Source organism: Lissotriton helveticus, chromosome 4_1 (assembly GCF_964261635.1).
Source record: "Lissotriton helveticus chromosome 4_1, aLisHel1.1, whole genome shotgun sequence".
Lineage (NCBI taxonomy): Eukaryota > Metazoa > Chordata > Amphibia > Caudata > Salamandridae > Lissotriton > Lissotriton helveticus.
Window position 1 is genome coordinate 964124370 of NC_136063.1, and position 26659 is coordinate 964151028.

At 44.2% G+C, this 26659-nt stretch overlaps 1 protein-coding gene across 3 annotated transcripts in view; it reads left to right on the forward strand.

Moving 5' to 3' along the window:
- The window catches only part of ZNF622 (zinc finger protein 622), an 85247-nt gene that overhangs the window by 39493 nt on the left and 19095 nt on the right, over positions 1 to 26659 (forward strand). For all 3 annotated transcript variants that reach the window (XM_078687578.1, XM_078687580.1, XM_078687581.1), the window contains exons 4-5: positions 11208 to 11370; positions 24385 to 24497. In XM_078687578.1, the coding sequence (XP_078543704.1) occupies positions 11208 to 11370; positions 24385 to 24497 (276 nt within the window). The remainder of the gene's footprint in view (positions 1 to 11207; positions 11371 to 24384; positions 24498 to 26659) is intronic.

The window sequence follows — 26659 nt, forward strand, 5'->3', positions numbered from 1 at the left end:
GCAGAGTAAGGTTGTGTACCTGGGCCACCTAGTAGGTGGGGGTCAGGTTCAACCACTGGAGAGCAAAATCCAGACCATACAGGACTGGGCTCCTCCAGTTACCCATACACAAGTCAGAGCCTTCTTGGGCCTGACTGGGTATTACAGAAAGTTTGTGAAAAACTATGGGTCTATTGTGACACCATTAAATGACTTGACATCCAAGAAGATGCCAAAAAAAGTTCAGTGGACAGTTAGCTGTCAGAAGGCATTTGATGACCTGAAGAAGGCCATGTGCTCTGCACCTATCCTGAAGAGTCCCGACTACTCCAAACAGTTCATTGTACAGACAGATGCTTCTGAGTTGGGGGTGGGAGCTGTGCTCTCACAACTTAATCAAGATGGTCAAGACCACCTGTCCACAAATGCTTTCAAACGATTCACATGGAGCACCCTGTGGGGGCTCCTAGGGGTTCCAAAGTCAACCAAGTAGGTGACTTCTCCCTTCTTCTCAATGATAGGGTAGGGTCCAGTCCATTTGTCCTGGAGTGCTGCTGGGGCCACTGGCTCCAACACCCACACCTTCTGCCCTGGCTGGAACTCCACCAGAACAGCCTTTTGGTCATGCCAAGCTTTCTGTAAGTCTTGACTGGCCTCCAGGTTTTTGGATGCTCTTTCCATATACTCAGCCATCCTGGAGCGGAGACCAAGTACATAGTCCACTACATCTAGCTTAGGCTTTTTGAGAGGTAACTCCCATCCTTCCTTCACCAAACATAGTGGACCCCTCACAGGGTGGCCAAACAAAAGTTCAAAAGGGCTGTAGCCAACCCCCTTCTGTGGGACCTCTCTGTAAGCAAAGAGCAAGCAGGGTAAAAGAATGTCCCATTTCCGCCTAAGCTTCTCTGGTAATCCTTTTATCATTCCCTTGAGGGTCTTGTTGAATCTCTCCACAAGCCCATTGCACTGTGGGTGATAGGGTGTGGTAAACTTGTAGTTTACTCCACATTCCTTCCACATTGCTTTTAGATAACTAGACATGAAGTTAGTACCTCTGTCTGATAATACCTCCTTTGGAAAGCCCACTCTTGAGAAAACTGCAATGAGGGCTTTTGCCACCACAGGTGCTGTGGTGGTCCTCAGGGGAATTGCTTCTGGGTACCTGGTGGCATGATCCACTACCACCAGTATAAATCTGTTCCCAGATGCTGTTTGAGGATCCATGGGACCCACATTGTCTATTCCAACACGTTCAAAAGGTACCCCCACCACAGGTAGTGGTATTAGGGGGGCCTTTGTTGTGCCACCTGACTTACCACTGGCTTGGCAAGTGACACAGGAGCGACAAAACTCCTTGACATTTTCTGACATATGAGGCCAGTGAAAGTGTGAAACAAGCCTGTCCCACGTTTTGTTCTGGCCTAAGTGTCCTGCAAGGGGGATATCATGGGCCAAGGTAAGAAGGAATCCCCTAAACTTCAGAGGTATGACCAACCTCCTAGCTGTACCAGGCTTGGGGTCTCTAGCCTCTGAGTAAAGGAGTCCATCATCCCAATACACAGTGTGGGTACCTTGGGCATCCCCTGCAGCCTCAGCAGCAGCCTGCTGTCTGAGGGGTTCAAGTGAAGGGCAATCTAATTGAGCCTGCCTCAGGTCTGCCCTTGAGGGTCCCCCTGTCCCCAGAAACTCAACCTGGTCAGGTTCAACAGGGCTCGAAAAATCCCCAAAATGGTACTAGTCCTGCAGGACAAGTACCTACAAAACCGTCCTCGACCTTACTGCAACCTACTTGACCTCCGTCTCTGAAAGCAGAGCAAATGTGACAAGATAACACAATTTAAATGCATCTTTATTGCTCATTAACTTTGTGAGCAATAGAAATGCCTTTAAATATTGTTATCTTGTCATGTTTGCTCCATTTTCACAGACAGAGGATAAAAGTTGGTTGGCTTTCCTACTCGCCAGAAAGGGCGAGTAGGACCTAAAAATAGCTCGACCTTGTTAAATTTAGCTCGACTATGCAAGCGGTCGAGTGGAATTTTCGAGCCCTGTTCAAGTTCCTCAGAGACAGTCTCCTCTTGGACTGCAGAATCAGTTTCCTCTGAAACTTGATCCTCAACCTGGGGCAAGGTGGAAGGCTCAGCCTTTCCTCTCTTGCTCCTTCTCTTGGGTTGTGGTTGGTCTATTGTTTCCAGATCCACCACTGGTTCAGGAAGGCACTTCTTAGCCTGAGACCTTGTCACGGCAAGGACATGAGCTGAAATCCCTAGCATTTCTGCATGAGTCCTGTACTCCACTTCTGACCAAACTGAGCTTTCAAGATCATTGCCTAACAGACAGTCTACTGGGAGGTCTGCACTCACAACAACTTTCTTTAGGCCATCTACCCCTCCCCAGGAGAAGTTCACAACTGCCACACTATGGGAAGTAGTGGAGTTGCTGGCATTGGTCACTAGGTAACTTTCACCTAGTACAATCTGTCCAGGGTCCACAAAGTCAGGTGTCACCATTGTGACACTGGCACATGTGTCCCTGTAGGCCTGAGCCAGTTTCTCATTGATTAAAGGTGTCTGCCTATATTTGCCCAGGTTACTGGGACTCACTGTAGTGGACAAAGCTAGGTCCACATCATATAGGAGAACTGCCTGAGTAGGGATTCTGACTAGGCCAGATCCTACTTCAGTACCCAGGGTTAACCCTACTACACACTTTGGCTGTGTTCCACCACTGCTTACTGAACTAGGGGGTGCAGGTGCTTTAGGAGCTGCAGTGGTGGGGACTGGATTTGTCTTGGTGCATTCACTGCCCCAGTGTGAAACTGATTTGCAGTTATTACACCAAGGTTTCTTTGGGCCATTATTCTTCTTTTTCTTGTTCCCATTTCCATTTTGGGGACCACCCTCCTTATTATTAGTTTGGGGGCCTGAAGACTTCTGGTCCTTTTCTTTATCTTTCTGATTCCCACCCTTCTGGTCTGTTTTCTTCTGGTCACAACCTTGGTTCTGGGGTTTCTGCTTAATCCTTGTTCTGACCCATTTGTCTGCCTTCTTTCCCAATTCTTGGGGAGAGGTCAGATCAGAGTCAATAAGGTATTGATGCAACAGCTGGTTTGTACAGTTATTAAGGATCTGTTCTCTCATGATAAGATTGTACAATCCTGTATAGTCTGAAACTTTACTTCCCTGCAACCAACCCTCCAGAGCCTTAGTGGCACAATCCACAAAATCAGTCCAGTCCTGAGTCTGTGGTTTTTGGGTGTCTCTGAACAACAACCTGTATTGCTCAGTGGTTAGGCCAAACCCTTCAATAAGAGCACTCTTCAGGACAGAGTAGTTTTTGGCATCCTCAGGTCTAACTGTGAGGAGCCTGTCCCTCCCTTTCTCTGAAAAGGAGTACCATAAAATTGCAGCCCACTGATCCTGAGGAACCTGCTGTACCATGCAGGCTCTCTCAAGAGCAGTCATCCATTTGTGGATGTCATCCCCTTCCTTGTAGGGGGCCACAATTTTTGTCAGGTTTCTATTATCATAGCTCCTGTCTTTTTCTCTAGGAAATATGCTGCCACCAGTGGCATCTAAGCCACACAATTTCTGCTCTCTTGCCAAGGCAAGTCTAGCTTGAGCCAGGGCTACCTCCTCCCTCTCTATTTGGAGTTTGACAGCTCTCATCCTGGCCTTATGCTCTATCTTTTGTGAGGCAGTCGTGCCTCTCTGAGATTCTCTGGAGGCACTAGAAATATGAGAGTCCCCTGATGGAGATCTCACTCTTCTGTTGCCTGGGAGAATGCTCTGGTGGGACCTGGGGAGGTGCTGGCCCTCTCCATTTCCCAGTAGGTTTAAGTTGGCCTGGTTAAGCCTGGCAACTACAACCTGGTTAACCCCTTGATCCTGATCTTAAGGTTCATCTAAGTCTGAACCATCCTCCTCCTCTTCCTCCTCTTCTTCTTCCTCCTCTGGAGTGGTATCAGTTACAGGGGGGTTCACTCCATCTCCTGACTCTAAGGGAACTGCATTCGCCTTTTCTAAGTCATCCTGTTCTAGAATGGCTATCAGGGAAGGACTGGTGGGACTTCTGCCCCTTTTTAACCCTATTGAGATGCACAAGGCAACCAAGTCTTTGTGGGTTAGCTTGTCATAGCTGGAAGTTGCCTTGGTAAGGTCAACTGTCACAGAACCAGACCCTGAGGCCTTTCCTGTGTCAGGCATGACTCTAGTGTGGTGTAAGTGATGCACCTACCTACACTAAGTGTTTCCCTACTGTACCTTACTAGTGAGTTGTAGTCAGGGTGTGCTGATCCCTTTACTCTACAACTACTAAGTTCAGTAGAACTTAATATGCTAAGCTTTTGATTTATATGTACCTAGAGGTACTTGATGTGATCTTTCAATTTGATAAAAAGATTGCAATGGTAAAACAACAGCAAGCTCAAATCCGCACCGCTGCTCACCAATGTGAGAAGTTGGCCTGATACACAGTGGTTCCAGAATTGGAAACATTATATATCAGTCCAAACAACCCTTATGGTGTCTGGTTGTAAGTCAACCTTGTTAGACAAGCTATCCTAGGGGTAGCATGGACTAAGCAGCCTAAAGGCTTAACTTAAGAGGTCGTGTTAAGCGAGCTGTTTTACCACATACAATCCTGTAATATCAAATGAAAGGACACCACACAAGTATATATTATAAAGATATATGTATTTATTACTAAAAACAATCCCCAGTATTCTTTATGAAGAAAGGGGCACAAGCGTTAAATCAAAAGCACAGTATAACATACAAAGTTGCACAATTTTGGATGAGGCCTAGGGGCCACTCAAACCATATACTAAAAAAATGATATAAGAGATACCAATCGATCAGTGGTTAGGCCTAGGGCCTAGGGAATCGCTGGGAGCAGTCAGGACTAGCAATGCTGAAGTCGGGAAAAGCCCGCGGGATTCGGGTGCAGCACGTAAAGTGCGGCTTGCATCAATGTAAAGTCAATGGTGCGTAAAAAGTTACAAAGTTAGAGATTAAGGACACTTCCGCTGAACCTAGAGGAACAAAACTTAAGACACAGACCCTAGAGGTGTGTACCAGTGTGGGAACACCGGCGTTGCAATGTTACCTCACCCACAGGAAGTGGGTGCACAGGGTCGAAGTTGAGTCGGGTTTCGTCACGCAGGTTCTTGGTGCTTGGAGCTGAAAGGGCTGCAGGCGAGGTGAAAGAGAAGTGTCCGGTGGAGTCCAAGGGTGAACTCAAGTCGAGAAGTACCTGAAAGCAGAGGGGACAGAGTCTGGGTCACTCAGCAGTGACCAGGGTGGAACCAGGATGGAACCAGGCAATGTCTGGCGCACTCAGGTGGTTGTCGAGGAGCTTCTCTCCGCTGCCACGTGGGCTCTGGGGCATCTGCGACGTCCAGGAGCGGGTCACGATCTGTCCCACGTAGGCTCTCACCGCCGGCGCTGTCGGCTTCAAGATTGGAGCAAACAACACTTGGTAAGAGCAATCCACGCGAAACCGGGAGATTGCTTCTCACTCGAACCAGGAGGGTCAGAGTGGGGGCTCCTTTTCAGGGGAGCTGGTGCAAATCTGGAGCAACCAGAATCGCAAGTCGAATTTCAAGTTTCGTCGGTACAGGGGCCACAAGCCGGCTGGCAAGTGACCGGACCAACGCGTTGAGCCAAATGGAGCAGAAGGGCCCCACGCAGCACTCGTCGAGTGGGGAGGGCTGAACTTCGGTGCAAGAGTGGCTCAGGGTCGGGGCTTCTCAAACCCCGGTGCACAGCTTCGAGGGTCACTCGTGGGCTGCACGGTCAGCGTCTCGTGGTCAATTCAAGATGGCGTGCCCCACGCTTCCGGTCGCCTCCACGGGTCTCAGCTCTGCAGGGACTGTGGATCGGGCTGTTGGAAGGCAGGCAAGCTTGATCTCGTCGATCTCTGTCGCTCGAGTTCCGGCGGGAACTGCAACAAAGCAGACGTCGAAGGCTGGATGGTGCCTGTTTGCACAGGGTGGTCACTCCTTGACCACAAGGGAGATTCTTCAGTCTTCTACGTTGAGTAGGATGTCGAAGGGTCCAGAGTTTCGTTTCTTATGTTTCATCAGGATAATCTGAAGTGCATTGGCACTGCTCCCACTCTTATTCGAATCTGGGGGGCTGGATTACCTGCTAGGTCCCCTCCTATGGGTGGGACCCAGGAAGTGGGTGGATACACCCCCTTCCTTTGATCCTGGCCGCGCTGGGACGGGGCTGGAGTGCCCCAGAACCCGTTTGGCCGGATTATGCAAGGGGCAGCCTTGTGCTCCCCAGGCACTGTCTGGTTTCTTTCAAACCTCCCTGCTACAATCCACTATCTCCTGTCTGAGGGGGTGTAACACCACCCTGCGACAGGAAACCCTTTGTCCAGGCCCCCTTGGCTGAGTTTCGGTCAGCTGCAGGGGGTCAGACCTGTGTCTGTGGCAGAAGCATCCATTTTGTGGATGTGAGGCTCTTTTAAAATTAACCGCATTTCAGCAAAGTAACATGTCTTCTCCCTCTAGAGGGGTGGAATGCTATCCCCGTCGCCAGAACTGGCGAGGGGATAGTATTCCAAATCGTATGACACCTTACACGACATGTTTTGATAAAGCCAAACCAAAGTTGCTATATAACCGTGAGGATTATAATGCACTTAATAGTATATGGTATGGCATTATCCTGAAACAGCTTAGGGATTTGTTCCCGACGGCTGCAGACAGGCTCAGCTCATGCTAGAGCTCCATCTCACATTAAACCACGCACTCTGCCTCCAGGATTGATGAGGCCTTCCATAGGAGTGGCTCACAGGTTAATATGTGTCCAGATATAGGTTTAGATATAGGTATACTATACCTAAGCAAGGGGTGATTACACCATCTTGCCCCAGCTGAGTGATCAGCCAGTTGTGTCAATTTAAGGACCAGCCAGGGGTGGCAAAAGATATGCTGCAGCCCCTGGTAGGCCTTGGTGGCACCTATGCCCTGAGCACCTATAGTGCATGGTACAGGGGCTGACAAGGAGTCCATTTCCAATTGTGGTATGTACCTATAGCACATGTATTAATAATTTAGAGAGAGAACAGCAGGCTGGGGTCTGATTAGCAGGCCCACAGCCTCAGTAGTCGAAAATCAGTGAAGCAAAAAGCAAAAATTTGGGGTGACCATAGGATAGCAGACCCTACTCTCCTACACTAACTATCCCAATTATGCCTTCTGGTGGCATGTTCCGCCCCTAAATGTTTCAAACTGGTGTAAATTGTGTTTTCTGAGTGGACAAACCAAGGGAGATGATCGTCACACCATACCAAATTTATTACTTTTCTAAAGAGTATTGACTTATATTCCCACCCATTTCATTTGTTTTTCCAAGCTTTAGTCCCACCCGTTTCTTCATTGAAAATAAAACCTTGTATTTCATTTGTACATGTGTTCATCGAGTCTTCAGGATGTTCCGTCCGCTTTCTTTATGAGAAAAGATCGACCATAACCATGTTCCAAAGCTTGCGATCATGACTTCAGGGTTTTTGTCTGAGTCTGCGCACGTTACCCTCGTGGGTTTCAGCCTCGTCTTTCGGTTTAGGCCCAATTACGAACTAACAGAGAAGTAAAAAAGACTAGATGTTAGATTCAAATAAAATGGTTTCACTGTATACCACTTATGTCTACTCTAATCTCATTTAATTAAAATAATTCTTTATGCATTAGCACTTAATATAAACGCAGTTTAGTGTTGAGCAAAGCAGATGCTTAGCATGTGAGTTCTGAGGCGGCCATTTTGGACATTAGTGCGCAGAAGCAAAGCTTTCCGTCCAAGCGTTATGACATCATGCCTTTGGCGCATGCGCAATTTGTTTCCTGCGTTTTTTTTTTTTTAGCACTCATTTTAGGCTCAACCAATTACTTGGTGGTAGACACATATGCAAGCTTCCCCTACTTCTACGTTGTATATGAAATTGGTGTAAATTAGTATAAAAAACACATTTTAGTGCCTTATTATGATTAAATGAGAGGATTCATCCATCACGTTGCTTTTACGCAAATCCTTGCTCTATCAGGGTGATGCTGGAAATTCCATATGCATGTGGTGTCATGTCACAGCATTAGAACCCGTAGTGTCGGAAAGAAGCAGTTGTTCCTTAGTAATTATGTTTGGCCCTCGTTCTTAATTTTCTCTGAAAGATTGCAGGAATGCCTTCTTTTTGTGCGTGGTCACTCCAGAGTTTTTGACTTTTACTGGGCCCTAAGTTTTTTGCTGGCTTTAGAACTCTGTGACCTTTACCCCTGCTAACCAGTAGTAAAGTGCCTATGCTCCCACCTTTGAAACATGGTCAAATTGAAATTTTTCTAATTTGTTTATTTACCTTGCCTATAAGTCCTTAGTATGTGACACAAAGTGTACCCAGGGCCTGGAAGTTAAATGCCATTAGTGGACTTCAGCACCTATTGCGCCATTCACTCAGTAACAGTGCAAACATGGCTACAGACATACCATTGTAGCCTGACTAGCAGTGTAAAAACTGCAGTTCGTCCTGTCAAAATAAAATAAACATCTTTTGCCTGGTAAAAAGCTTGCTTTTAGATAATAATAAGTCACACTTGTGTAGGCCATGTAGCCCAAAAGGAAGAGTGCTAGGTATCTAAAAGTAAGTCATAAAGAAATATTATATTAACGTGTCCTTACAGTGACTAGCATCCAAAATCTATTTTCACTGTGGCAGGCCTAGCAGTCCTAGGTGGAAAACTATAGTATAGATGAAAATACTAATAACATATCTCGGATAAGGGGCTTGTTCGTAAAATTAAGACTACTATTTTTAATAGTTAATAAAAATCAAACTCGATGGTTTAAGTCAAACTTTTAATAAATATTAAGGAAAAGTAACTTTTAGACAGATGCCTTTCCCTTCCTGAAGTTTCTGGAGGCTAATTTCAATGTATTCCCCAGCTACCCTCTGCCTGTCCTTGGCTTTAATAGGGTGTGCCTGTGGGGGTTATATTCCTCCCAGGAGTTACACAGTAGGTCCCTGTGATTGACAGGTTGACCCGATTGCTGAGCTCTGAGGAGTCCTCCCTGCCCAAAATAAACTGGGTGGGGCATGGGCCTCTTTTTGACAGCACTGTGTCAAATCCTACTTGACAGCTGTGCTGAGCTAATTATAACACTTGTGCACTTGAAAGAAAGGGAACAGGATGCCACGGAAATTCTTGTGTATCCACTGGCTGGTTGCTGTAGAATTCTGGTTTTCTCCAAGCAGACGTCTGTCTCTGAGGTAGCCACTGCAACCACAATAAACCCACTCTGGATTTTAATGTTAGTTGTGATAGGACACTAGGATTGCCATAGTACACACACCCAGCCCGCAGAACCCAAGTTTAGTGTATCCAAAGAAGTGGATAGGGTTGGCCTTTGGAACTATTACCCCTTTGGTTAGGGTGTGTCAAGGAGTCATCCCACCCCCTAGGTAGTGCCAGGCATAAATGGGGCACCTCCAGGCTCCCACTTCAGACAGAAATGCTGGCCCTGAGGAAGAACAGAAGAGGAATGGACCTGCTGTCTGCGACCTGAGAGCAGTCGTGAAGGACTGGACTGGTCTCCTATTACACCCAGCAAAAAAAAAGTGGACTCCATCAGGCTACATTATTAAGACAGAATACTAGGAGGGTCGCTTGAATTGAGAGTTTGTAAAAAGAAAATTAGGCCAGTTCTCGGAAGAGTCAGAAGTCTGAAACGTGTGGTGGCTACCATTACCTAACTGGATCAAAGGTGGAGTAACTAAATTAAGGCATGTGCTAGAAAGATTAGAGCTTTGAAGTGGATAGCCGAACCAATCGCTTAGGATTTTAAATCAGTTGGTACAACATTTTCCAAAAGAGTCAATCCTTGGTGGATCCAACTTGAACTTTATGTCCATTGTTAAACAAAGTTCCTACATACCAAGGGTCGGAATGTGGCTCGATTCACCACAGAAACAGGATTGTAGAACTAGGATGTGCAAATAAGAGGGAGAGGATAACGAAAATGCAGGCCAAAAGATTAGATTTATTGATGGCAGATTCAGGCTTCACATTTATACAGACCTGAGTTAATCAGATTGGTGGAATGACCAGAACTGCAGCGCCTGAAAAAGGAATTTGTCCTTTTGAGGGGAAAAAGGCCTTCCTTTGCTTTACAATCTGATTGATTGAGTTGTGAATGGTGGGAAAACATAAAAAAAACTTCCAGTGTCACAAGGCAGCACCTAAACTCTTTACCATGGGCAGACAAGAATGTGAGTAACGGTACACTGCCCTGATGGTCCTACATTCTCCAGTAACCATAAGGGGTGTGATCAGACAAGCATTACTTCCTGCTATGGCTTGTGAATGTGCGATGTTGACAGCAGTGCTGTTGGTTTTGTTTTATAAAGCATTAGTATAGTGCAATGGTCTACTTTTAAAACTTCTCTTTCCCTTCCCCTCGACCTTTTTTACTGAGGTCATAGTATTTCATACTATGTTCCCTATTGGTTATGTTTGAAACATACTCTCTATGGCATTTATAATGTAATTCAGCATTGGTGTTCAGATTGTTTTGTAGTTTGTAAAGAATGCTGAACATCTCCTAATAGTTAGTATAAAGATTTAAAGCACAAAATTAGAAGATTGAAAAAATGTGTTGTGATTAAACAATATATATATATATGTTGGTGTACTAGGGTTCACCCTGGTGGCACACAATAATTCTAGGGATATACATCTATTGAGGTTACCTCACCAGAGAACTATTGTTACAGGTAAGTAATGTTTTTGTTTTTTTCCTTTTCTTTAAGGTCTTAAAATATGTTTATCAATCACATGTTAGCACTAATATTGAAGAACGTTATAGACTTGGGTCAAGATCTAGGCTAAACATATGTGCACAAAATCTCTGATCAATTCCCCAAAACCACATTTCTTCATATTTATTTAATAAGAACTTGTAGACAAGCACTAATGGCGTGCCTAAGCTCGAACGATCTATTAATGAATTCCGCTTTTGTAAAATTTTTATCTGTGATTGCAAAAGGCCTTAAGGCAAATTTTATTTAGAGTTCCGCTTTTTAGAAGACTAGTAAAATTATTTGCTTGATGCTCTTAAACTTTTTTTATTGTTGAAGATATTTTAAAGTGTACTTTTTTGTAAGATTTTAATTAATCAAACAAATAAACTTGAACTTGAACATATTTATTTAATATACCTTTTTGATTTTAGGGGAAAAGGTTGGTGTTGGGAAAGTCTGTCTTTGGTGCAACGAGAAGGGGAAGTCGTTTTACTCTACTGAGTCTGTCCAGGCTCACATGAACGACAAGAGCCACTGCAAGCTTTTCACAGAGGGAGACGCAGCCCTTGAGTTCGCAGACTTTTATGACTTCAGGTAGGAGAAGTTTTCCCAGAACTATAATGCATTATTGGCTTTTAGTGCTTCAGAATCTTCCTGCATACTTGTATCCTTTCCTGTGATCTTTTACACTCTTATTAGCTTTCTTTGTCAAGACCCAGTAACGTGGTATGTTTGTTGGGAGTTGGATGTACTTTTGTAATGGTGAGAAGCTCCCTACCGTCTAGTGTACCACAGCATCCTTTTGTTCTTTCATGGGGCTCCATGTGCAAGACTAGGAAACTGGGTTTTTGTTGCAGTTGTCCCCCGCTCCTCCCACATTTTGCCTCCTTTTTTTCCTTTTTAGGTACTGGGTGCTGTTTTTTTACTCTGACAGTACACGGAGGCCTGCTAATCAGACCTTAGGGCCAGTGCTCTGTACTTAAAACAAGGTGATGTTTAACTGTACACAATTATCAAAGGACTTTGGTACCCCTGTAAGTCCCTGGTAAATTGTACCCCCTGGTATCTAGGGCATGAGTACCAAAGAGGGTCCCTAAGGGCTGCAGCATATCTTATGCCACCCTAAGGGGCCCATACACAAATTCTACGCAGACTGCCGTTGCAGGCTGCGTGACCTGGTGCAAACTATATTTGAAAACATGACATGGCACACTCCTGTGTGTGATGCCAAAGACACTGCATGGGCTACATGTAAGTAACCCCTACAGCAGGCTTTGAAGTCCTAAGGCAGGGTGCATTATAGCACAAGTGAGAACATATCTGAATGAGCAGATCAATCAGATATGCCCCTTTAATGTCTAGTTCCATTACTGGATATTACAAGTGAGCAGGGAAGCCATCTTAAGGTATGTACTGGACACTGGTCAAAACGAGATTCCCAGCTACATAATGGCATCACTGAAACCTATGGTATTTTGGTATCAAACACCTCATATTAATAAATCCACACTGATTCCAGTGATAGATTTATTAATACATGCACATTGAGGGTGTCTTAGAGGTACCCCCTGAACCCTGCTAGTACTCAAGTGTGCCGGCTGACAGCAGGACAGCTGAAATATTAGCATGTCTAGAAAGGGAGCTTCAAAGAGCACACCACAAGAGATGTGCAAGCCTGGCTTCCCTCAGACTTGGAAGACGCTCCCCCCCCCCCCCCCCCCTCCCCCACCCCCCCCCCCCCCTGAGACCCATTTGGCACCAGGCAAGCGCTGTGCAAGGAGGCGTGTTGCCTCTCCAGGCTAGTCACCTGCACAAGGTGGGCAGCCTGGAGTGAACATGAGGGAATTCCACCATCTTGTGTACGGTGGAGTTAGGAACTCAGGGACAGGGTGATGCCCACTACCCACAGGAAGTGGTTATCTAGGGGGGTGTAGTGACCCCAGGGTAAGTAGCCCATTGGCAACTACCCTTCACTCCCCTTAACACCCCTAAATTGAGTACTTAGGGGGCCCCCTGGAACCATAAAATCAGATTACTGCTGGAAACTGAGGAAGAAAGGACTGAAGAGAGAGAGAGAGAGAGAGAGAACTGAAGATGTGCACCAAAGGTTGGCGCAAAACCCTGCAGGCTGCTTGCAATTTGACCATCTCTGGGACCACTTCACCAAGAGCTGAGAACCCTCCCAAAAAACCCTTGGAGGAGTGCTCAGCATCTCAACAACTGGAAAAGATCTCCCCTTAGAGTAGATGAGCTGCTCCCCTGCAGGTGCCACAAAGCATCTGCTGGTCCACCGTGTTGCTAGCAATCAGGCATTCTGAAGGAGTAGCATGAAAGGATAAAGGTCTTGGTGCTCCAGAAGGTCCGACCCATCTCCTTGCCAAGTTGGGAGACACCAGGACCTCCAGGAGCCACCCAGCACCAACACCCTGGATACTGGAGCAGTTGCAACAACCAAGGATTGTTGGTGGTTCAGTCCGGACTCCAACTGCACAAAGCAAGACCTACTATTGAGGGACGTCAGGATCCACCAGGCCAGCTCAGAGAGTGGCCCTGCTGCCCTGTTCCCCGACCAAGGTGACCTTCTGGTGCTGTCTTGGACCTTGCCCTATACTTACTTTAAGTCCAGAAGAACAGTCCTGGAAGTCAGTGGCAAGTGGCCATTGATTGATTGAATAAAATTTATATTGCGCGGACAGTAACCCGAAGGCCATATGCAGTATATATTTTTCTCCATAGGCTAGCATAGGATTTTTCAAGCTAGTTCTTGAAAAATCACTATCTTGAAAAGGACTTGCCCAATTGCGATGATCTTGGTGTCTAAGTTCATATAAAAATCTGTGTTATTTTTATAAATTGGTGCTGGATTCCTTTATTGAGTATGTGTCTCACTTACTCTGTGTGGGCAATTAATGCTTAACACTATCCTCGAATAATCCAAAACTGCTCACCAACTCCTCTACAAAGGAGAGAATTTGGGATTATTATTATTATTATTATTATTATTATTATTATTATTATTATTACCCCTGTAAACCAGTAAGGGTTGCCTGGACTCTTTGCACAGTGTACCTCATTTTGGTGCTCTATATAGTCCGCCACCTACCTACAACGCCTGCATGTCGATCTTTGGTTTGGCACCACATATGCTTTGGTTATAATTTAATACTCTAGCTTTTTAGGTGTTTTGGTCTGCTTAAGCCCGCTGTATAAAACACTGATGTAAACTTTAGCCACTCACCTATAAAACGTGACATTTTATGACCCAGTACATCCTTGTACTAGTTGCAGAAAAGTCGTTTTTTTAACTTTACTAAACATCTATATCTCTAAACTGCTTTGGCCTGGGAAGAGAATTACGGGCTTGCCTGTTGAAGAGCTGGACTTTGTGACCTGATTTACCAGAAGAAGTGCACAATTTCCAGTTGATTGTAAGGACCTCCTTGAGGACAGCTCAAAGTATTGAAATATTCCCACAGTCCCTGGGTTACCCCAGGCCAGTTGTCCAGGAGGAAAGAACCAATAAGGACACGTGGGTTGAGAAGTTTCTGCGTGACTTGTCAGATTTACAATGGTGAGCTTGCATCAAACCCACACCATATGGGTAGGATCCCCAGCTTACTTCACTGCAGGCCCAAAGGGAATCAGGAAATAGTGAATCTTCACACTTGACATCGGGTCTGATCCCAGTGGTTGGAAGAGATTGTCCTGAAAACTTTGTTCTAGCCCTCATGTTTTGTAATAGATTTCTTTCCCTTTCTTGTCCATAGGTGCTCACCCTGACTCTGGCTCCCATTAGCTCTATCTCGGTGAGCGTTCTTCCGTTCTTTTGCTTAAGGACTTTATGTAAATCTGAGACAAGCTTCTTAACCTCCTTTTAGGAATGTCCATCTCTTGAAGGGAGCCAGGACTCAACTTGCATATGACCTGGTGAAGACTTGCATCACCCAGTGTTAGACTTCCTGGTAACAATATCTCTCTTTTCTGGGAGGATGAAGGTTTGCGTGAGATGTTTGAATGATTGCAGTCCTGGCTCCTTAGACACATTCCCTATCCTTTAACAACCCTACTCCCTCTATACATCGCACATTCTTTAACAGCTGCTGGAGTCAAATCTGGTTATTGAGGATCAGGGTAAGTGGGCCGGGGAACATAGTGAGCCCCATCTGTTTTGAAACTGTCACACTAAAATAATGATCATGGTCACTGGCGATTAGTAGAGGCCCCAGGTTGGCTGTTTTTTCCCAAGCCATGGAATTCTCTTGATGCTTCCCCCTGTGACTGCCTCATTCAACAACCACTTATGTTTCTTTGATTCTTCTTGTCCCCAAATGCAAGCTGTGTCGGCTGAAAGTAGTGCATTATGTTAGGAAGCCCTATCCTCCATCTTTGGGTGATCTCCATTCATCTGGCTAGTTTTGCGGCTTCCTCCGCTCATACAAATACTTCTGCTCCTCCCTGGAGTTTTTTCAAAACTACCTTATAAGATGGGAGTGGAAGCGTTTGAAATACTAAAGAATTCATTGCAGGGACACCACCTTAATTGCTGCAATCTTCCCACACCATTAAAAACAAATCACACAAAAAAAGGATGCCAGTTCTGCAGGTCGTGGCTCACTGGTTGTAATAATTAAGTGTCGTTTATCTGTATTATCTGGTTAGTTGAGTCAGCAATTTGGATGCCTGGGTATTGGCAATTTCATCACTCATTAAAATAGTAATTTAGTTTTGAGCCAAGCTGTTAATTCCTTTTAGGTTGATAGATATATTCAGTATTTTGGGCTTGGCCACGTTGATATTAAATCCTGATATACCATCATATGTATCCAGTTCCTCTATTAGTGCTTGTATAGAGCACACTGGATTTATGAATTACACCATAACGTTGTTTACGTACATTGTGAGAATGTGCTTCATTCAACTTAACCTTACTCATCGTCCTTTCACAATTATTCATAAATTTGACTGCTATCACCTCCATTGTTGGGGCAAACAATGGAGGGGAGTAACCAGCCTTTCCTTGGGCTCCTCTTTATGGGGATTTGCAGGAAAACTTCAAGTTTTCCTGTACATTTAGTGACATTTGATGAATTTCACTGCATTGGCAGGCGATTAGCATGCTTGGCTTATGCTTTTTACTTTTATATTTGTGAGGATTTGTCAGTGGAGGTACAGTTGAAAAAGATGGGTCAAAAAGTGTTCATTTTCTATTAGCCTTGGCATCTATTAACAAATTCATTGGAAATATGGCAAACATTTACTGTGTTTAGTCTTCTGTGGGTATAGCGGGGTGCAAAAATGTTTTTGTGTAAATAGCTTTGGTATTGTGTTGATGAACAGGCTTGAAAATTGACAGCCTTTTAGAAAGGTAGTCCCAGTGCAAGTATCTCTGGTCTCGTTGCATTTTGAGGCAGACAAATTCAGAGGGGAGGTAAAAAAAATAATTGATCTAAAAGTTTCTTGGATCTGCAGGACATTTAACATATTTAGCTTACTCATGGTGTTTTACGTTTAATGTAAATCAATCAGTTGTGGGCACAATACAGGTCTTAAATATTTTAATTTTCTGATAACTTTGGTGCAGTTTAATGAATCTTTGAGGTTTTGCGTGCTGTTACCAACCTAAGCCTCGTGCAGTTGTTTCTAGTTTCGATTACAGCAGCAAAGCAAAAGGGCGCTCCACGAATCTGAGTAGGTGATACATTTGGTAACATTTCATGAAACTTGACATGTTTAACTTCTGATATGTGGAATTTCATTCTGCTCCGTAAAGGGTGGCGTAGTTTAAAGGCGTTTGGGGTTATTGTTCATTTGCTTGTATCTTGGGCAACCTTGACATATCTGCACTAAAAGTGTCTGGAATTTGCATGGTTAATGCAGACTGACAAAGGACTATTACAGTTAAAGTGAGTGGTGGTTAAAATATATATGATTTACTGATAACCTTGTTACCATTTGACAAGTTTCCATGAAGGTTGAGATGCCAGAACTGGATTACATTTGCAGTCTGCATGTGCTGCTGGCGATTGGTTGCATGAAAGGTTGGTTGCTTGTGGCAGACTACCGTTGCACATGACCAAAGGCTACTTGCAGCAGTTAGCCATGAGGCGAGTAGCGCCGGGTCTGGCCTGGGGCCAGGCCCTCCATGTAACCTCACTGCACACAGCTGAAGGCCATTGAAATCATAGTGGAGGGAGGGGGAGGCAGCACCAACAGGATACAGAGGCATTATAATTTCCACCACACATACTAGACAACCACCAGTAAAACACTTTACCATTCTTCACTTTAGTGATTTTACCTTAATGTATGTTTAAAGAAAACCTCTGAAATTTACTTTAAATGGTTAAAGGTTACATAGTAAAAACAAAAGCCTCTGAAATGCCTCAGTTTTCGCTAGCTCTGCACACCATACTTCATATCCATGCCATTCAAAGCTTAACTCGCACACCAAATGGAATGCTGATGTCCACTACAATATTTATAACATTAAGTAAAAGGTCTTCAGGATTTATACTATCACTGCACGCAGGCACAGTTTGCGTTATACTGGCTGTACCCTACACAGTTTATGACACATACGGCTCTGGAGCATGATCTTGCGGCTCATTAGGGGACACAAACCTGCTTGATCGATTTACCTACTATCAGTTTCAGGCGGCCATGCCTACCTCTTATGCTTCCTTCCCTGCAACGCCCCCCATACTGCCTGCACTGGTAAGGCTTCTTGGGAATCCATCCCCGGCCAAGCTGATGACCAGATTGTACTCTGACATGCCATGTACTATCCCTGTTCGAGCCCCCTCTGCCCATTCGGAATAGGAGACTCTATTGGGGGTACCCATCCCACAAATGTGTCGTTGTGCGCAGTCGAGAGCACGTTTGCCCCAATTACAGGCTGCGGCTGATTCAGTTAAAATGTTTGCATAGGCTCTACCGAACACAAAAGTGGCTGTGTAGAAGGGAGCTCCTGGAGAAGGCACAATGCATCAGATGCTCAGCCTCCTGCTCAAATTTTCTGCATTTGGCATTGGACTGACCTGACACTCGGTGATAAGGGATGCAGTTATGGATGCTATAGATGAGATGACAGGGCTCAGATTAGATCACACACACCATTCATCGCCCTGCTGTAATATATAATGGAGGTCCCCTTGTAGCTTCGCAAGCTGGTTGCACTGCTTCCGGGAAAGCGGAAAGTGGCGATGTGCAGGGGTTGCAGACCATGGCCTCGGCTGGAGGATTGGCTGAGGGACGCTTCGTACTCCCAAAGTCATTGGCGACTTACTGGGATTTGAAGCTGACCTCCTCCCGCCCCAGAGATATTTGGGAACCATCCCGAAGTCATATGCGCTTGCGCACTTCGGCTGAGGATACTACAGAATAAGTTAGTGGTGCGGCGTTGTGCAGCTGTCTTCAATGGGCTGAGCCGGAGGAATGCCAATATATATGAGGTGGCTGCTAATGGCAAGTAGCAAGGCATTGGCTAGTCTCCTCTCTCCAAATAGACATGCGCTCAGGAAGCTGGGCGAGTAGGGTCAGCTACTCTCTTTTCTTCGCTTTCTTTTCTTCTTTGCCTTTCTTCTTTCATATATTCCTCTGTCACCTTATGACCACTGACTGACAAATTGGCCTGCTCGGAAAGTTAATATGCAGTAACTGTTAGTAAATATATTGGGCAGTGAGATGTGTTTATCAGGATCTATAAGGCGTACTGGTGGCAAAGGTTTATTTCTGTACTCTGTACATGGATTCTGTTCACTTTTGTCGAAAATATAATAAACCGATTGGGGGAAAAAAAGTAAGAGGACATCCGATCACATCTTTAAATATAAATACATATATAAATACATAATTATCATACTATATATAATCATGTCATCCATAATGTTAATAGTAAGATAATGTCAAGTCACTAGTTAGATCATATGTGTCATTTATTAAATCTGGTATATCAAGAGCGATGCCATTATCAGTTCGTTTGATGTGCGAGTTAACATTTTGCATGGCAAGTATGCAGGCTGTGCTTTGAGGAGGTATCCATACATGGGTAATTCAGGGGTTTCTCTGTTTTCTTTTATAAACATAACTGAACTTGAACTGTGAGTAAACTGAATAAATATATATGTTGTGTAGCCATCCATGACTCATGCAAGGCTAAGTCTTCAGCAATAATTAGCATGTTGCATTTTTCATGTATTGTGTATTCTGTGGTGTTTTTAGGTCTTTCCTACATGCAGCTTTATCTGTTTGTTGACAGGCCTATTGCATCCAATATAAACTCTCAGTGGGCTTTGGGCCTGCCCCTTGTTCATGATTCGATGGCTCCGCCCACGTCGCCCTGGCACAGACCCCTTGCATACGCCACTGCTGCACCGGAGAACGCTCCTCCTCCCACCTTGCTGCCAAACGTTTGGAACACCCCCTCAACCTTCGCGCCCTCGCTGACCGACTTCAGGAAGGGCCTCAAGATCTGGCTCTTCGATTGTGACCTGCAGCAAGTGCCTGGTTACAAGCACAACCAGATTGATTCTTGTCCACATTAGTTCCCTGTACCTCATTTCATGGCTTTCCTCCATTTTATTTATTTTTGAAACTTATAGAGCGCTCAGCTACCCCCAGCGGAGGTGTCTGGCGCTAGGACAGTCGGCAGTTGTTTGTATCACTATGTGGCTAAGAGTTGGTGAACAGCCAGGTCTTTAGATTGTGTTGGAAGATGGATTCAGATTCTGTCATACGCAGGGGCAGCGGTAAGCTTTTCAAAGTTTTGGCAGTAAATACTGCAATTGCCCAGCCCCCCATTCTGGAGCAACGAAACCGGGCAGTCATCAAGAGGCGAAGGTGGTCTGATCTGAGTGAAAGGTAGGACTGAACATGCTTAAGTCGAGCTCTGAGATAAACTGGACCCTGACCCTGCATAACTCTGAATGCCAAGACCAGTGGTTTAAACTGAATGCGTCTTATCACTGGAAGCCAGTGAAGCTTCTTTAAGTGAGGTGAAATCGAATGGCGATATGGAATGTTATAAATCAGTCTTGCCGCCGCATTCTGAACGATTGTTCAGCCGTTTAATCAGGTAGGGTGGTGCCCCAGCATACGGACTGTTAGCATAGTCTAGGTGTGAGATAATAAGAGCATGAATAATGATCCGGCGAGATTCCAAGGGGAGAAAAGGGAAAATTTTGCGAATCATGTGTAGTTTACCAAAGCACGTAGAGGAAACCAAGTTGATTGGAGAGTTACAGGACAATTTATTGTTGAATCGGATTCCAAGATTCCTGGCTGAGTCCACCGGAACTGGAGAGGGATTAAACTCAGATGGCCTCCATAGTAGTGGCTGAGGGGGGTCTTTTTGATTAAAAAAACACAGCACCTCAGTTTTATCCGAGTTGAGCCTAAAAGTGTTTGATGTGATCCAGGTGAAGATGTTACACAGGCAATGTCTGAAGTTCGCAAAGGCAATATCAGAGTGATCCTTAAATGCAAACACCAGTTGTGTGTCGTCAGCATAGGAGATCCCTCTGACTCCACGGGAGAGAGATAGACATTAATAAATAGTGGGTTCATTGCAGAGTCCTGCGGGACTCCACAACTGAGTGGTCTCTCCTATGACACAAATGGCTGAAAGGGGACCTGTTGAGTGTGGTCACTAAGGAAAGATCTAATCCAGGACAGAGGGGTGCCCTGAATCCCAAGACTATACAGTCTCTCAAGCAAAATAGGATGAGAAACTGTGTCGAATGCCGCGGACAGGTCGAGGAGTACTAGCATCGCCAGCATCCACGCATTTCCGAATGGTCTCCGAAACCTCCAGAAGAGCCATCTCGGTACTATAACCAGATCTAAATCCGGACTGCAAGTCGTGGAGGAGTTGACTGGACTCAAGAAAACTAGATAGTTGATCCTGAACAACTTTTTCCAGGACCTTGGCTGGTTTAGGTAGGAGAGAGAGAGGACGGTAATTTTTAAAAACAGACGAGTCAGCGTCGGGTTTTTTCAGAATAGGAATTAACATGGCCTGTTTCAAGGTTGAAGGGAAAATAACAGTTTGCAGGGAGGTGTTCTAAATCAAGTTCAAAGGCGAAATAATAAGGGGAGCTAGCGAGCTAAATAGTTGTGCTGGGCAAGGATCCTTAGGAGAGCCTGATAAGCAGGCGAGCAATTTTTGGAATGAAGTATCAATGGGGATGGCTTGAAAAGATATGAATGCATCACCCTTAATTGCCCCGGTATCTAGGACCGGAAAATCCGGGCTAGGGCTAAATGTAGAGTATATATCTAAAATGTTATCATGGAAAAAGTCTGATATCCCATTGCAAAGTTCTTGACTGGGGAATCGTGCTAGATAATGCGGGAGTTTTGGAAATGTCTTTCACTAATTTTAAAAAGAGTTTTAGAGGAGTTATCTGCGGAATTGACTTTCATACTCTTACATTTGTCCCATCCAAGGACCATTTCGATATCTCCGAATTTTAACTGGATGATGTATCTTTCCACCACAGAAATGAGTCCTTGCATTGCAGTGGATGTAGGACTATTTTCTCTCCCTCTTAGTCTCCTTTCAAACCCTTGCTTGCTTTATTATAAAACATAAAAATAAGTAGGCTCCCACTTGTTGCAGTACCAGTACATATTGGAAATTTCATGTTTGTCCATCACTAATAGTTTTCTTGGGATACCCGATAATATGAGCACAGCCTGGACATTGGGCAGCTTTTGCACAATAATTCAGTCATGGTACAAGATGAGGTCGCCCCTGTATAGAAATTTTGTCCGTGTTCTACACCTTTATAATGAAACGGATATGAATACTCCTCTGCTTCTCGCATAGCTATCAATCCTACCATTCATTTTCTCAGGCATCTATATTAACATCAGATAAAGACTACCAGCATAATTTGCCATCACAAATCACTCCGTTATACGGAAAAGGGTCCACCCTCAAGACAATGTCTATTGTCTATTGACAAAAATAGGCTTGCTGGGGTTTCCTAATGGCCATCAACTTTTAATTCTTTTTTTTGTTTGCCCGAAGCTAGTAGCTACTCCACAGCAGTCCATACATTAAAGGTACCTAGAACTAAGGCACTCTAAGCCATTAGATGTGTGAGAAATGAGTATAGCATCATCTGCATAACGAAGCAGAGGAAGCTATCTAGCCCTTTGAGTGGGTTCATTTCCACATCAAACAATTCACCTTATCAATGCGTAACAGAAATTATGTCAACAACAAAGTGGACGGACCCGATATAGGAATCCAGATACAAGGATGAGTCCATGCCATGCACAGGAATGGAGAAAAAAACAGTTGGTATCCCGTGAAGGACCGTAATAGGTATCGATGGCGGACGGACTTCCTTGATGAATGTGTGGCTACAGGAGTTTGCCCCCTCCTGGATCATAATTAGCTGCCTAATCTTCGTAGCTTTTATTTTATACCCAACGGTGGTAACTGTAAGTACGGCGACAACCCCGCACTCAGAGCACACCTTAGCATGTGTGCTGATAATTTCACGTGGTCACCCAATCTTTGACGCACTTCACTTGTCTTGGTCCTGAAGAAAGCCTCAGTACCTCTGTTGAGGCTGAAACATGTTGGCCTTTCTATGGGGATAATGAAGACCAACTGTATTTTCGCGAGATCCCCTTTCTGCTTTAAATCGTGCCCTAAAACCTCAGGAATAAAGCAGTGATTGAGGATCCTAGAGGTACTTTTAAACTGCACTAAAATCGCCCCTCACACAAAAAAATACAACCCGCTCCGCTGTAACTCGGGCGTCGTAGCACAGCTGGGTTGGAACCCAATGATGAAGCATGCCACCAACTAGGTGTGAGGGTTTTTCTTCAAAACCTACAGTTTTTTTTCTCCATTCCTGTGCATGGCATGGAGTCATCCTTGTATCTGGATTCCTATTTAGGGTCCGTCCACTTTGTTGTTGTTGATCTAATTAATTTGGGGACAAGGACGTACCAAGCAAACACCAGGAGATGATGGACGGAGTGCTGAAACTTTTCAGACACTCACCCCCAGTCACAGATCTGGGTTGAATCCATCATCGTTCTGTAGCTCACTTTTCCACCCCAGTTCAGACACAGCTACATGCAAATCAGTCTTGACCCTGCGCCTCATGGGAACAGTCCAGCCCGAACTGCAAAGCCATGTCTTCCCTGGACCTTAAACAAGCATCCTGGGACCAGTTTCGGGCTAACAGCCCTCATCAGCCAGGCTAGCTTGAATCCAGTGGCAAAGTGAGCAAGGCACCCACGTCCGGGTATACCCTGCCAACTAAGGGCAAACAAAGCAAACACAAGTAGATACCCCCTGCTTTCCTCTCTCTCTCTCTTTATTGTTGTTTAACATAAATTATGAGCATAGAGGGTGCTAAGACACATTTTTTCCCCACTGGATGGAGAGGCACACTCCTTTCCCCTGATTAATTCTGACTGACTTTAAGTTTCTAAGCCAGAGAATTTACCACACGTTTGAGAGAGTAAATTGTATCCTTCTACTGCTTAAAATCATGGAACTGCTTTTTTCTTTCCTTATAGCACTCAATGGGAGCGTATATTCTTTCCTTCTGGCTCTGCCTCTCCTCTGTGTGCTGTAACACCTTTTCATGTCCATGCTGCTCACAAATTGTCAGTTGCATCCCCCATCCCATCCTGTCACCCTCAAGGTTTTTTAAATATTATTAAACCTCCCTACATCTTGTCCATTGCTCCTCTGCTCACTACCACTTGGCGGGGTGCACTTACTCCTTCTCCCACGCTTCAACATTGCTTCTCTGGCCCCTCTGTAATATATTTTTTTATTTACTCTCTAGGAAAACCAGCAGCTACTATTTACCAAAACAACATCAAAAAGCATTAACAAAGCCAAAAGGCAAGACTAATTGGCTGTGCTAGTGTTTCTAAAGGGTGGTCAGATTGATAGCTGATAAGAAGTCAATAAAGATGCAGCGCTAAATCCTTCAATTTACAGGTTGTAGTAAAAAGGGCAAAGCAGTAATAGCTGTGGAATGTTCCAAAGTTTTATCATTTAGAACTTGGCTTCCATCCATATCCAACTAGTACCTATGAAATTCTGGAGATTATAGATTTTGTAATGTGGTATTTTGTGTGCAAAGATTTTGACGTTGTTAATAGTGTATCACACTTGGTGGGAGTTATAGGGCATTTTGGAATGCTCATTGTGATGCCACGTGCTAGTACATTATGTACTTCATTGTGTTTCATATTCAGAATTGCCATTACCTCCATGCTTATGAAAATTTGTTTCACATCACTAAGAGTGTATTGTGGCGTTAAAATAGAATGCAGAGGTGTGGAAAGTCGGTAGCTCCTTGGAGAATTGCATGGGGTTATTTTGAGGTTTTATGCTTTAACCTCCCTTCGACGTGAGTTTCTTTTTTACAGCATGTAATATATATGTATGTGTGCATATATTAAACTTCAACAGTTCAATCAGTGGCATTCCTTGTTTCACTGTACAAACTTGTATGGTCTCCCAAATGATGTATTCTAAAATTATTCTACAGCCAGAGTTAAATTACGCTTCCATGTTCTACAGTTGGAAAAACCTGATTAGATATTACTGGTTTATCTTAACAGGGCTAGTTATCCTGATCACAAGGAAGGAGGGGACGTGGAAATGCAAGAGGAAGTACCGGTTGAGAAGAATTTGGCATATGATGATGAAAGCATGGAACTGGTGCTCCCTTCTGGCAAGTAACAAATTACAATCGGTACAGTGTCACCAGTAGTTGTCAGTGTTCATAGCGTTTATAATCATTCCATATAGGTATGCATTTTAAATCTTTCTTATACGTTCTTGTGTTTCTTGTCAATTTATACATAAAATATACAGTTAGGTGGGGTTGCATCACAACACATACACCCTTATAATCTCCGTTAGTCACTAATATCAGATAGTGTGTCCTCTGGGGGGGGGGGGGGGGCGGCGGTTCACATATATTTCCACAGAAGCTGTTCCATTTTCCCCATATTCAGCCTATTTTTTGGGCATCCTCTATGAACCTATACTGCTTTTTCAGTTATCATCGCATTATCCATGTCTTGGCACCAATTTCTCTGGGTAGGAGTCTGTCCTATTCCCCAATTACGCGCTATGTTTCACTTTGCCAGTGCCATGCCAAGGGTTACCCATTCCTGGTCCGAGTGATTAAGACCTGTTGGCTCCCATATGTTTATAAGACAGCGTTTTGGTTCCGGGAGAATTTCCACCCCAGTGACTTGTGACATTATGGTCATGACTGCTTCCCAGTATGACATGATGTGAGGGCATTCCCAGATGGTGTGGAGAAATGTACCAGGGAGGCCACACTGTCTCAGGCAAAGCGGTGTGTCAGTGGTCCTAATTTATGAAGAAGTGTACATGTGTAATATGTTCTGTGCAGGACTTTTGCATTGCAACAATCTTAGCCGTGAGGGGATTGCTACCTCCCTGGGGGATGCCAGTGCTTCCTGCCAATCTGCCTCTTCAAGTGTCCCTAGCTCCTTTTCCCACTATTCCTTAAGGACTATCATGGGGTCTGGCTGATTGTTTACTATTTTCCACCATACTAGGTTAATGGCTTTCTTGTGCAGATGGTCTGTGAGGAGTCTGTCTTCCAGAGGTGAGGCTTCTGGTACTTGTGTGCCCTGTTGCAGGGTTTTCTGGAGCGCATGTTTAACCTGCAGGTATTGAATAAATTCTGTATGTAGTAATTGCGATTCTCCTATTAACATGACTAGAGAATCTGGATTTCATTAAAGACACGGAGGCTGACATTATGCATTATCCTTTAATGGATTTCATTAAAGACACGGAGGCTCACATTATGCATACAACTTTTAATGCGTCTCTTAGCAGCCGCAAACCTCATAATAGAAAGGTTCCATTCAGAACATACATAAAAAATAAACTCCAAGAGCCATCAGAAGACTGCCTCTTTTAAATGAGGAAATTACAGAGAAGTCATGAAACAGCAACAAGTTCCAAATACAGAGAAGTCCATAAAACTGCAACAAGTTCCAAATTTTCAAGTAACTTCTGAGGAGCTTAGGATGAGAAATTCCAAACAAGTCGAAGTTCAACAAGGATCCAAACATCCCAGGATTTAAGATGGATTATCTGAAAAGCATAAAAAATGTGTAAATTCGGAGTAAACAAAATTAAAGGATAGGATAGAAACATTTCAACACAATGAAAATCCAATAATATATAAGCGGTAAGTGATAATGAAAGACAATTGTAAAGAGTACAGTTGAAACAAATACACCTCACATCCCAAGGAGGGATGGGTGGGATAATGTGAGCCTCCGTGTCTTTAATGAAATCCAGATTCTCTAGTCATGGTAATAGGAGAATCGCAATTTCATTACAAGAACGGAGGCTACATTATGCATGTTGGTAGCTTTGTAAAACTACATCAGACATATGCTCTATAGGTTTGCAGTAATGTCGAACAAAAGTGCTAGCGTTTGACCAATCAGCAGCTTTAAGAATATCATCTAATTTACCTCCAGACCAGAGTGATTTGCTGGCCATAGCACCTCTTATAGAATGAGCTTGAAATGTACGTAAATTAATACCAGCTAAACCGATAACTGACTTAACCCACCTAGAAATAGAGCTAGAGGAAATAGCTTTATGAGGTTTAACAACAGAAACCAGTAACTGATTTACGTTTGGAAAACCGAGAAGGGACATTCTGTGTTCATACTCATGTAAACAATCGACAACACAAAGTTTAGGACAGGAGTCAAAGCGGGAATAGAAGATAGAATCGGACATAGTCTTAGTTCTTCGATAAATTTGAAATTTAACGCCAAACATGTTGAAAGATCTATTAGAAATGTCTAATGCTTTAACATCGGAGACCCT